General features: G+C 42.5%; 1 protein-coding gene across 2 annotated transcripts in view; it reads right to left on the bottom strand.

Moving 5' to 3' along the window:
* GRIA3 (glutamate ionotropic receptor AMPA type subunit 3) overlaps nucleotides 1–13,565 on the bottom strand; it is a 282,189-nt gene that overhangs the window by 203,807 nt on the left and 64,817 nt on the right. For both annotated transcript variants that reach the window (XM_065900584.1, XM_065900583.1), the window contains exon 3: nucleotides 3,761–4,000. In XM_065900584.1, coding sequence (XP_065756656.1) covers nucleotides 3,761–4,000 — 240 coding nt within the window. The remainder of the gene's footprint in view (nucleotides 1–3,760; nucleotides 4,001–13,565) is intronic.

The raw sequence follows: 13,565 nt of genomic DNA, 5'->3' as shown, positions 1-13,565 counted from the left end.
CAGTCCAACATTAAAAAAAAAAGACGTGGGCTTATTCTGGATGAATCACTAATGGAATTGGGAAAACACTAAATATGGACTCAGGCCTGTGCTAGAAACCAGAGGAAGCACAGTCTAAACCTAGGGGCTAAGCAATTGTTGACTATCATAATGGAGAGAAGCTCCTGGGAAGGTAGATAGCAGACCCAGTGAGATAACAACAGAAAGCAGGTAAGTGCCAAGTGAATGATATGGACAAAAGCGTTCTGTGGGCATTCAGAGGTGGCCAAGGTCTCTGCTCCTTAAGACTGCTTCACCTCCTGCCCTCAGTCACCGCAGTAAATAGCATCGCCACCTTACCCAGTCTCTCAAGCCAAAAGCTTAGTAGTCACCCACGAATCCTTTCTTTCCCTCACGTGCCACAGTCAGTCTGTCACCAAGTTCTGTTGATTCTGTGTCCAAAATACACTTCAACTCTGTCTACTTTTCTCCATCTCCAGTCTAGTCTAAGCTGCCATCATTTCTCGCCTGGATGACCACAATGGCCTTTTAATTCATTTCCTTTCCTTCACTCTTGCACCACACTCCATTCTCTACAGAAACTTAAATGAGATCATGTGACTCCCCTGCTCAGAATCTTCCAATGACTTCACATTGCAGTTAGAATAAAATTCATATTCCTTATCTTGGCTCCTGTCTGTACTCCATGGCTATGATCTGGCTTCTGTTTACCTTTGTAGTCTCATCTTAGGCCACTCGCAACCTCCTCACTACCCTTTAGCTACACTTGTCTTCTTTCAGTTCCTCAAACATACCAAGCTCTTCCCTGCCGCAGGGCCTTTGCACTTGCTATTTCCACTGCTTGAAAACTCTTTCTCTATATTCTTCAAATGGCTGTCTCCTTCTACTTCTTTAGTTCTCAGCTTAAATGCCCCTTCTCAATGAGGCTGTCACTGAGAATCCTTTTAAAATTAGGTCCTATCCATTAGTATCTGTCTCTTCGTTTCTTTCATAGCACCTTACCTAAATATATAATTATTTTATTTGTTGGCTTACTTATTTTTTTTTCTATCTCCCTTATTAGACTGTAAGCTTTATAACAGCAGGAGACATGTCTATCTTGTTCATCATTTTAACCTTGCCGCCTATTGAATGAATGAATGAATGAATCATTGTGCACTGGAGTGGTCAGGGAAAGCTACCTTGGAGAGGTAGAGTTTGAAGTGGGTTTTGAAAAACGGAAGGATAGGCAAGGAAGGATTTTCATAATCAAGGTGGAAAGAATTCCAGGTAGTAGAAGTGCAGTTGCTGAGGCAAGTACGGTTCTGGCACATTTGGGCAACAGTGGAAAATGGGAGCTGCCTGCAGTGGAAAGTTCTCATTAGTAACATAATGTTAAGACAACAGGTTCGTTGGTTGGTTGATGCATAATTATGTCGAGTCTTAAGAAATAGACTTACTTTCACTTTTCAATGTGGGCAATAGAAACCATTGAAACTTTTGGAACAGGGTCATAATATGCAGTGTTTTAAGAAGGCTTTCCAAGGAGGAAATTAGTCTAAAACTTTATGGAAAGTACTTCTTAAGCAGAGCAGATTAATCCCACCAGCTAAATGGCTATAGAGGAAAAAATATGAACACACACAAGTCAGAAAGGTTTCTTTTGGCTCTAAGACCATAGAATTGAACAAACTATTTAGTGAGATGATTTGAGAAAAAAATGCAGATTAAGAAACAGACAGAGATGGACTTTTGCTTCCTTTCCTCTAATAGAGAGCTAATGGGCAAAGGAGGGTCATGGGAGATGAGGAGAGAACACATTAACTTGTGTCTCCTGCTTTTCAATAAATGAGAGGCTACAGCATTAGCAGAGCTGATATTTAGTTTTAAAAAGTTTCAGGAGAGAAGCTGTCTAATTTACAAACTTCAGTTCTGAAAATTAGATTTTTATGCACCAGACTACACTGTATATAGTACATGGAAATAGGCTAATTCATCCTCAGTGTTTGAAAGAAATGAAATGCATTAAAATTTAGGAAACTGTGAATTAGAACATTCAAACTATTTTGGTACTCTAGTCAGGCAAAGATCTGTAGGAACACACAGCACTCCTTCCCGATTCTGCCCTTTGTTCACGTTCTTTTCCTCTTCCCCAAAGTCCATTTCCTTCTTCTCTTCCAATCCACAGCTTACACATCCTTTAAGGCCTGGCTCCTCTAGCCAGCCTTCAAAAACTCTAGTGCTACCTTTTCACAATTCTCGTAGCAATCAGAATCTGTAGTGTAGCACTCAGTTTGGTACTGAGTTTGATACTTTGCTCTGAAAGTTGTTCATGAATTGTTTCACGGATGTCCTTTTCTGTCTACCCCTACTGGAACAGTATTATATAAGCATGTATCACAAGATGTGAATAAACCATTGAGGATTGATAACAGCTTGTAGATTGGTTGACTAATTAACTGATAAGATGTAAGTTAGGATTAGTAGTAAGATACAAAGTGTCCTGTGTCTAGTATAATATTTAAAAAGTCATAGATATTACATTAAGAAGGGACATAGCTTCGGTGAGGAGATCAAGGCCAAGAGAGATTGAATGAGTTGGTCAAGGTCAGAGAGCTAGTTAGTGGCAGAGCATGGACTAGAACTCTGCTCTCCTGCTTCAGGTTCATGAAATTTGATAATATTCTGGAGGTAAATACCATAAGCGAATACAGGCCTTAGTGTTTCCTGACAGGGTTTGATGATGAATCAAAATGAGAGTGAAGTGAAGAGTACTCTGGATTCCTAGAAACAAAATGGCCCTTCAAGTTAAGTTACCTATAAGCATGTCATTTCCAGGGACCCCTCAGGCAGATATAGGACTTCCATTCGCTCCTTCTTTCTCTGAGTCAGAAAGTCCTGAGTCAGAGAGAGCCATTCCCTGTGTATAACCTGGATTCCAAGCAAACAAGTGATAAAGTAACGTCATCTTTTGGAATCTCGCGGTGATAGGATCCCTTGCTTTTACTGAGGAAGCCCTCAAAGATAACTGGGTTTTAGAGGAGTCTGTTTAGCTGCATTATGATGTGTATACCTAACTGTATACTATTTAAGATCAGACCCCTAATTTTTGAGACTGTTTCAATATAATTGTCCTCAATAGATTCAATAGAATATGTCTCACTATTAGAAAAACTATCCACCCCCAAAAAACCCGGTTTAGCCAGTCTCCATTCATTATTTCCATCAGATAATTGTTGAAGCCCCATAATCTGGACACCTAATGTGATCTGGAAGCCAGAGACATTGCCACCAGTCCCAGCTCTGTGGTTAAACTACTGTGTGAAAAAGCACTTTTCCTCTTTGGGCTTCAGTTTTCTCATCTATGAGATCAGGATAATTATAGTCTCTGGCAGGATTAATTCTCCAAAACCTTTCCAGCTTAGGCCTCTCTCTATTTTAGACTAAGCTGCTTTTAATTTGTGTACGTGAACCAGATAAATTATTTTGGGGAGGGGGAAAGGTTCTTTTTCAACAACAGTGGTTCAACCAGGAGGATAATCTGAAACCCCTTTTCAAAGTTGGGGGTGGGAGGACATGTACAATTTGAAAAACTAGATTCTAAAATTGCTATTGTTTTGATTCTTTTTTGGCCTCACTCTTAAATTCATTTTGAATATTAATTACAATTTTAAAAGAATATGAGATTTATTGGAAGAGAAGGGGACAAGCATGAGTTGAGGAAGGTTGAACACCACTGTTACATGAATATTCAAAGAGGAGAGCACATGCCTCTTCTTACCTCTTTCTGTGTCGTAAAGGTACACAAACTTCTCCCACTTGTAGTGACCCAAAAGACTCAGAATAGCGCCCTTCAAGGCTGGGCGCATCTGGATGACAAACTGCACATCTGCATCAGTGGGGAAGCTGGGTGTGACAAAGGATGTGTGCAGAGCTCCACAGAAGGAGGTCAGAGTGTTCATTGACATCTGGTCATAGAATCCAAAGATGGCATACACCCCTCTCGAGAACTGGGAGCAGACTGCAATGAGAAAGAGAAAGAAATTTCAATAGCCCCACGGTCCCTTGCTGCAGCTTGTAGGGTTGGAAATGCAATGTATAGTTAGGCTCTAAAGGACAAAAAGAAAACCGACGATCTCTGAAATCTTTAGAAGCCCTTGAAAGTCCAGTTGCCCAGCAGGAAAAGAATAAGAAAGGGAAGAATTTATTTGAGACATCTGCATATTCTCTCTGTCTATCATGAGCAGCAAACTAAGAAAAACGTGGGAAGGAAAGAGGTGAAAGTTGTCTAACTCTCCTTCAGCAACCCTTCCAGCCCACCCCCCAAATCACCCAAGTGCTCCTGTACTTCCACCATAGCTGCCCAGGGGCTTCTTAGTATACCCCAGGCCCCATCAAGGTAGAACTGTCTTGTGTCTCACCCCTTCAGTGCTTTTTCTACAAGGTGACAATAGTGACTGATGATTTAGTCAGATGAACTGCTAATGTGTCTTCTAGGAAATGTTACTCCTCTTAGGTTACATAACGCTTTAACTATAGTTATTGCATGATTACCACCCTTTATGTAGGCTATTAATGAAGAGAATTTCAGATTCTGGGAAGGCCATTGGGAAGACTGGCTTTTCAGTGCCCACGGGGTAGGTGGGCCTATTCTGCCCATGTGTAATTTGCAAAGTTCTATCTTGATCCTTTTGCACTGATCTTCTCGATCTGTTAGCCCTCACATAGAATGTTCACGTCCCCTTCATGATGGTGGTCAGTTTTCCTTCATCTCAGAGTGGGCCACACCACTATCTCTTCCCTCTCCTGGCCCAGATGAGCTTAAAAAATGTGAACCAGGGCCTTCCCTGGTGGCGCAGTGGTTGGGAGTCCGCCTGCCGACGCAGGGGACACGGGTTCGTGCCCCGGTCCGGGAAGATCCCACGTGCCACGGAGCGGCTGGGCCCGTGAGCCATGGCCGCTGAGCCTGTGTGTCCGGAGCCTGTGCTCCGCAACGGGAGAGGCCACAACAGAGGCCCACGTACCACACACACACACACACACACACAAATGTGAACCAATCTCAATATTAGCTTGAGTAGAACAAAACTAGCAAAGCAAATCAGCTACAACAACACCATGTGGTGCATTCCCAAACCAAGTGGCAATGATCCTTAGATTGTTTGCGCTACTGCTCCCTTCCATTCATGCAAAGCAGGCAGAACAAGCTGCTGATAATTGGGTGTGATTTAAGGGGTCCCACATGGTCACCCTTATCTGCTAGGAAGCCAGTGTTAGGCTTACTTTTTCAGGTTTAGGGTTTTGAAAAAAAGCCTATCTTGGGAGGGGGATTAAATAGAATCTTTTTTAGCCATTAGCATGTCTGATTAGATGCCAGGACAGATGGGAAAGTGGGTGGGTCAGTTTTGATGGGAATGGGTGGGTCAAAGAAGAGAATGTAAAGGGTCTGCTCCCTTTTATCAGCCAAACTCATTACTCGTTGGCTTGAGGTGGCATTTCAAAGGCGATTCTCAATCACTCAGGCACCTCCTTAGGGGAAGACAGTTGCTTCCAACTTGAGGAATTCTAAGTGACCTCCAAACACATGCACAAAAAAGCCTTTATATTAAAAGGAAAAAGCAATTAGAGAATGAATCTGGGGCATTTCATGACATGGGGCCAAAAGAAGTATTCAAAAACAAAAAGGAAGGGGCTAGATGCCACTTTGCATTGGTCATCACCAAAGGAGACACTGAGTCCCATTCCCAAATTAATCCTGTAAATGTAGAATTTTACAGTACTAGGTTAAATCTTGGCCAGTGCACATAATGTTCTGTATAAAATTGACAATAATAATGATAACGGCTATTGAGTGCTTTAGTAGGTACCAGACCCTGTACTAAGTACTATGCAGATATCATCTCTTTTAATATTCCCAACAACCTCATGAGGTATTGCTATCATTTCTATTTAATAGATAAGAATTCTGAGGCCAAAAAAAAAGTTCTGTCTCTTGAGTGGAGGAGCCAGGATTTGAACCTGGCTGTCTGTGCAATTCCCAAACTCACACTCCCTGGGACCCAAAACCAACAGTGACATTGAAGAGTACTTATTGGCTCGAATGAGATAGGGTTTCCAGATTTGGCAAATAAAAATATATTGAATATATATTTACATAAATAGAAAATATATAAATAGAATGTCCAATTACATTTGAATTTCAGATAAATAAAAATTATTAATTAGTATAAGTATGCCTCAAATTCATACATATACTAAAAAATTATTTGTTGTTTATTTGAAATTAAAATTTAACTGAAGATCCTGAATTTTATCTGGCAACCCTAGACAGAACCCAATCTTATTAATGGTCATGGGGTTGGAAGACTGGAACAAGCAATCGTGGCCTTTCGCCCAAAATGATTCAGGACGTAGCCAGTAATTCTTAGATCTATACAAACTAGCATGCAGGGCCCAAGATAAAGATGAGGATCAACGAATCCTATATAAAAATAGCCTGTGGGGAAATGCAACATATTTTTCAACAAGGAAATTCCAACCTGACTAAATTATGGACAATAATTGAGGGAGAAGTAAACTCGGAGAGAGGCAAACCTATAGCTATGATCCACTTAGAGTTTCAAAAAGCCCTTGATGTATTGGAAAGAAACAAAAAATTAAAGTATATTATAGATTCTGGTTAACTTTAAAAAAAAAAACAAACCTCGCATTGCTCTTGTAATCATTGTTTTTGAACTTCAGGGGTGCAGAATTCATCATTACTAGTTTATATATGGATATTTCTTATTTATTTATTTATTTAAAATACAGTGAACACTCATAGAACCATCACCCAACCCAAGAACTATAACACTCCTAATAATTTAGTTTGACTTATGTCTTCCTTTTTTTTAATATTCTCCCCAAATTTATTTTTAGATTCAATGCAATTCCAATCAAAATCAAGCAGGCTTTAGAAGAAAATACGGGAGGATATCTTCATGATCTCAGGTTATTCTTAAACAGGATACAAAAATTATTAACCATAAGAAAAACTGATAAGTGACTCTAAAGTTGATATGAAAAGGCATGTGGTATTAGTGCAAGGATAGACAGACAGACAAATAGAATACAATAAACAATCCAGCAAGAAATTCACACTTATATGGTCACCTGATTTATGTCTTCTTCCTCTGTTCTGTCTCCTTGTTTTGATCTCTCTCTCCCTCTGAGGTAACTACTATCCTGAATTTTTTATTTATCATTACCTTGTTTTTTTAAAAAAAATATACAAACACACACACCTAACAACTTAATGCTATTTTTGCTTGTTTTAAAACGTTATAAGGGGCTTCCCTGGTGGCGCAGTGGTTGAGAGTCCGCCTGCCGATGCAGGGGACACGGGTTCGTGCCCCGGTCCGGAAGGATCCCACATGCCGCGGAGCGGCTGGGCCCGTGAGCCATGGCCGCTGAGCCTGCGCGTCCGGAGCCTGTGCTCCGCAACGTGAGAGGCCACAACAGTGAGAGGCCCACGTACCGCAAAAAAAACACAACAACAACAACAACAAAAAACGTTATAAGAAGGGAGTCATTTTGTATATGTGAAACCCAGACTCCAGGCAGGAGCACCCAGTGAAATCTTTAAGCCTATGTGTGATGACAAACAGAATGAGACTAAGGAGGAACTTATAAAAATGCGTGAGCGAGCAGGTGTGAGGGAGCCCAATGAAAATTTAAAAATTCCAAACTGAGCTTACAGCTTCGGTCACAGCTCAGGCAGGGGACTTAGGAGGATTATAGATCAGCAGCACCCCTCAAGGAACGCTCGGCTACTGTGATCTAACGGGCAGACACACAGCGGTGGATGTCAACAAAAAGAGTGTTAGGAGAAAATCAGTAAGTGTTCTATTCCTTTCGAATAAAAGAGGTGCGGCTGTCCTGCAAGTACTGTTGTGCATAGTTACACTCTCTCCGTCTCAACATAGGCAAGTGACATAAGTAGAAGGCCCAATGGGGAAGACAACTGCCACGTGAAGACGGGGTAATAGCGTCTGCGGGAGGCTGGGGCAAAAGGGACCTGTGAATGGCCCCTCACAGCAGATCCCTGGGCCTCTTCCTGGCTGCAGAAAGTAGGGCTGAATGGAACACTGACCTGACCCAAAGGACAGTGTCTATGTTTTTAAGTTCTTAGAATGTTTGAGCTAGAAGGAATTTAAATACTGTTTCATTCAGTGGATTTTCAAGCATGGTTTTTAGTGTAGAATCCTTTCTCCCAATGAAATTTTATGTGGAAAAGTCCAATATATAAGAGATAAAGTGGAGCTCTTATGATTCAACACAAAGTTCCACTGACACCTCCCTAACCTAAAGAAACTGACACAAGGAGAGGAAGTGTCTTACACAAGGTCATACAATGAATTATGAACCAGTCTCCCAGAAATGCTTTATCAGCATCTCTACACCATCCCTACTCCAGAGCTACCTAGGGCAGCGTGGGTCGGGATTTGCCTGGCCTGAAAGTGACTTAACCTCAGTGCCTAGCTCTCAGCATAGACGGATCCACCAGGGGGTTCCCATGACTCATCTACTAGCTGCTGCTCTCAGTTCCCTCCAGCCTCAAATCGGGAGACTGGGATGGACATATATACACTCATATGTATAAAATGGATAACTAATAAGAACCTGCTGTATAAAAAAATAAATAAAATAAAATTCAAAAGCAAAAAATATATCAGTGAGAATAGGTGGCAGACTGTTGGGTGATCTTCTGGGACTCGTGATTCTTTGGGGCGATGTGTGTTACCTTTATCTGAATCCTTAATGAACCACACCCATTTCTTTATCTCAGGAGACTAGCCTCTGGTAAAATGATGACGGAAGAAATAGTTGTCTTGGCAATCCTATTAAGCCGCGAAGTGTAAAGGAAGGGGCAGGCGGACTTCGCTTCTAGTCATGGCTCTGCCAGTCTTAAGCTGCCCAACTTAACCTCTCTGAGCCTCAGTATAAAATAGAGATTACGAAGGCAGGTTCTAGAGTTAGACAGTGTAGGTTGAAATCCTGAACCCATCACTTATTAGGCAAGTGACTTAATATCTCTGTGTCTCTGACTCAGTTTCTTCATCTGTAAAACTGGGATAATAGTGCCCGTCTCAGCATTGGTCATGAAAGTTAAAATGAGTTCATTCATGGGAAGCATCTATCTGTAACGGTGCCTGGCACTTCATGCTAGCTGTTTATTCATGCAACAAATAGTTACTGAGCATCTACCATGTGCTGACACTGTTACAGGTAGTGGGAGAAACAGGAGAGAAAAAGGATCCTGTCTTCCGGGAACCTATGTACTAGTGAGGGGAAAAGACAATAATAAGTGAGATAAGTAAAATGTAAAGTATGTCTTAGTTATAAATGTGGCTTTTGGTTATTGTCATGGAGTGAGGAGTAAATGAAGTACTACATACAAAATACATGGTGCCTAACATATAACTTGGCAACTAAATGGTTCTTTCTCTGTTTCTTTCCTCTTGCCAACTCTTTTTACTTTGCCCTCTGTTGACCCCATCAGTTTACCCTCCCCATGGCAACCATTGCCCTTGACTTCACACTGAGTACCCAGGTAGCACAGCTTTTCTTCTCTTTCACCTTCCCTAGACATTTCTTCAGTGCTCTTTCTTATTCTCACTCCTGGGTCACTTCTGGGTAGCAATGGGTTAAGAAAGAACCCCTGCTAATTTGACTTTGTCCTCTGACTCTACCCCTCCCTATATAATGCCTTTGTGCTGGTAAAATGCTGTCTCCACTCGGGGCCTCTGTGCCTTCCCAGCATGAAATATCACGGTTGTCTGCTTCCTAAGAGTGCCTGTCTCCATATCTTCTTACTAGCAAAACACCAAATTCTTCTAGTTGAAGATGTCATTTCTGACCACATTTTGGATTCCTGGGGATTCTGGTGTAGCTCCCGGCTATGTTGCCTTCAGTGGTGAGTGACAAGCAAGCCTGGAGCCAGCTGTCACACTTATATTTATAGTCCCCAAGTCTGTAGGGTCAGGACAGGTATTGTTAATGTACAGTGTGGCAGCTAATTATATCACCCATATTCCAAAAGGCATCATTACAAAAATGTCACACAACTTGATTACCCTAAAGATCAGAATATGGTTACCCTTGATTACCCTAAAGACCCATGATATCCATATCATTTACAGAACACTTTTCATAGCCTTTTGAATTGGGGGAAAAAAGGAAACTGAAGTCTCTTGCTGACATAATGATCACATTTGAAACAAGAAGGAAGGAGAAAAACATAGCTATGGAGGAACCAATAGAGATATATCACAGGAAGGTTCTCCAGGTAATACCACAGTACAGTGAATTCCAGGGGTTCAGGGAAGCTTAGAGGTGGAAGATCATGCAGTCCAATGTTTTCTAAAGCTGTGATGTTGGTCCAAGGTGAAGTTTCCAGTCTGGTGAAATCTCTCTGTGTGTGTGTGTGTGTGTGTGTGTGTGTGTGTGTGTGTGTGTGTGTTAGGGTAAGGTTGACCACTGTTCTTTTTTAGGAAGAACAGTCCTTTTCTCTGTATCATTTCTGTATCTTTTCTCTGTATCATATTTATATATGCCCCCTTTGTGGTAGGCCAAATAATGGCCTCCCAAAAGACGTCCATGTCTTAATCTCCCAAATCTGTGAATTAGGTTACATGGTAAAGGGGAATTAAGATCACAGGTAGAGTTAAGGTTGCTAATCAGTTGACTTTAAGATAGTGAGATTTGGGCTTCTCTGGTGGTGCAGTGGTTGAGAGTCCGCCTGCTGATGCAGGGGACATGGGTTCGGTGCCCCGGTCCAGGAAGATCCCACATGCTGCGGAGCGGCTGGGCCTGTGAGCCATGGCCGCTGAGCTTGCGCGTCCAGAGCCTGTGCTCCGCAATGGGAGAGGCCACAACGGTGAGAGGCCCGAGGCCCGCGTACGGAAAAAAAATAAAAAAAAAAAATAAATAAAATAAATAAACAAATAAATAAATAAATAAAATAGTGAGATTTGGACTTCCCTGGTGGCGCAGTGGTTAAGAATCCGCCTGCCAATGCAAGGGACATGAGTTCGAGCCCTGGTCTGGGAAGATCCCACATGCCTCAGAGAAACTAAGCCCGTGCGGCACAACTACTGAGCCTGTGCTCTAGAGCCCGTGAGCCACAACTGCTGAGCCTGCATGCCACAACTACTGAAGCCCGTGCGCCTACAGCCTGTGCTCCACAACAAGAGAAGCCACCGCAGTGAGAAGTCCACGCACTGCAAGGAAGAGCAGCCCCTGCTCTCTGCAACTAGAGAAAGCCCACATGCAGCAACAAAGACCCAACACAGCCATAAATAAATAAATAAATAAATAAATAAATATATAAAAATAGTGAGATTATCCTGGATTATCTGGGTGGTCCAATGTAATAACAAGGGTCCTTAAATGTGGAAGGCAGAAGTTAAAAAAAAAAGAGTCAGCATCAGAGTGATGTGATATGAGAAAGACTTGACCAGCCATTGCTATGAATGAAGGTGGAGTGGGCTATGAGTTAAGGAAAGTAGGTGGTCTCTAGACGTTGGGAAAGGCAAGAAAGTGAATTCTCCCTGCGAGCCTCCAGACAGGAATGCAGCCCTGCCAACACCTTTGATTTGAGCCCAGTGAGATGGCTACCAGACTTTTGACCTACAGAACTGGAAGATAATAAACTTGTGCTATTTTAAGCCACTAAATTTGTGGTAATGTGTTACCGTAGTAGATAGAAAACTAAGGTACTTAACATAGCAAAAGTTAAAAGTTGCTAACTCTCTAGATTGATCTATGCTTCACTCACTTTTTTTCCCTGCTTAAAACATTTACTGATCCGAGAAGTCCAAAGGTCTGGAAACTAAAGATCTAATCTGATTTCCCATTCAGTACAGGAACCACATCCTGTGAGGTCATATTACCTCTCTTTGAATACTTCCAGCGATATGGGAGCTCATTACTCAAAGGCAGCGCTTCCTTTGCAGGGCAGCTCTGATGACAAGGGAGCTCTTCCTTAAATTGAACCTAAGTTTACCTCTTGGGCCTCTTGAATGCCGGATGATACATCGAATCCCAATTCTACATGCCCTCCACTTACTTTTATAGAAGCTCAAAAATATAATTGACATACTCAGGAGATACATAATGGCTATTAGCTATTCAAGTGTGTGCTTTTATTCTCACTATGCTGCCTTCTTCCTGTCAGGCTAAAAATCTGCTAAAAGATTCCATCTCCTCCTGAATCCCTGCCACCTCCATAAGCTATCATCCTAACTCCTTCTTTACCATCATCACTAATGATGGGACGGTGAGAACCTTGCAGCAGTCTGCATCTGCAATTTCTGCCCCCATCACTTTACTGAACCTGCTCTCTCAAGTTGGATGATGACCTGCTCCCTGCCAAATCCAACTCTATTCACAGCCGTCATTCGACTTGACTGCTGAGCAGCGTTAGACGTTGTTGGCAACATCCTCCCCCTTGAAACTCCCCTTTCCTGTTTCAAGAGCACTAAACTCTGCTGGCTCTACCTTCCTTACTGTTTAAAATTTATGGAGTTCCTGGTACGTGCCAGGCAGGGGGTCTCATCTCACTACCTCCACGTGGATGAATTCCAAATAGGTGCCTCTAGCTTCAGACACATTCCTGAGCTCCAGATCCACATTTCTGGCCGCTAATAAAACAGCCTCACCTAGAGGCCTTCATGGCGTCACACAGTCAGTGCATTATTTCTCCATTCCCACCCTCCACCTGCGGATCTGCTCATCGCCCTTCTTCCAGTCACCCAAGCTAGAGTCTTAAGGGTTATCTTTGTCTCATTCCCCTATACCATTCTCCTGTGGTGCTTCATCAATTCTACCTCTACAGAACGGTGGGAGGGGGGGTATCTATTTCCTGTTCATCTTCAGGTCAGGTTCTAGGCCCTCCCTCTCAGACTGTGACAGTAGGTCACCTGCTTCTGGTCTTCTCCCCAATCTATCATTGGCACTGCTATCAGATTACTCTCTCTCCTTTCTGTTCCAACTGTATGATCAAAATATACCCAACCCAGCTCCCATTTCTGCAAGAATCTGCTCTGTGTATGAGTTGTTTATGGACTAATAAATGAATCTTTGCAGATGAGTCAGTTCAGGGTTTCTCAGCCTCGGGGCTATTGGCATTTGGGGCTGGATAATTCTTTGTTGTGAGGGACCGTCCTGTGCATTGTAGGATGTTTAGCAGCATCCCTAGCCTCTACGCATTAGATACCAGTAGTACCACCACCACCCGCCAGTTGTGACAACCCAAAATGCCTGAAAACAGTGGCAAATATCCCCCAGGGGCATCGTCACTCCCTGTTCCCATCTCCCTCCTCCACCCCGTTTGATAACCACAGGTTTGGCTTACTACTTCCTCTCCACAGAGAACAAGGCCTTATCCTAGTGAAAAAGCATACATATCTAGGTAATCCCAAAGGAGTTATTTTAGTGACGAAGAGTTAGGAAGAGTGGACTCTTCAAAGCCCACCATATAGGCAGGTACTTCCCTGGGCTTGCTCTTAAATTGGCTATTTGTGTTTAACCTGGGGATGTAGGAG

Source organism: Phocoena phocoena, chromosome X, assembly GCF_963924675.1.
Source record: "Phocoena phocoena chromosome X, mPhoPho1.1, whole genome shotgun sequence".
Lineage (NCBI taxonomy): Eukaryota > Metazoa > Chordata > Mammalia > Artiodactyla > Phocoenidae > Phocoena > Phocoena phocoena.
The sequence above is the reverse complement of the archived record's forward strand: the minus strand, read 5'-3'. Positions and strand labels throughout refer to the sequence as shown.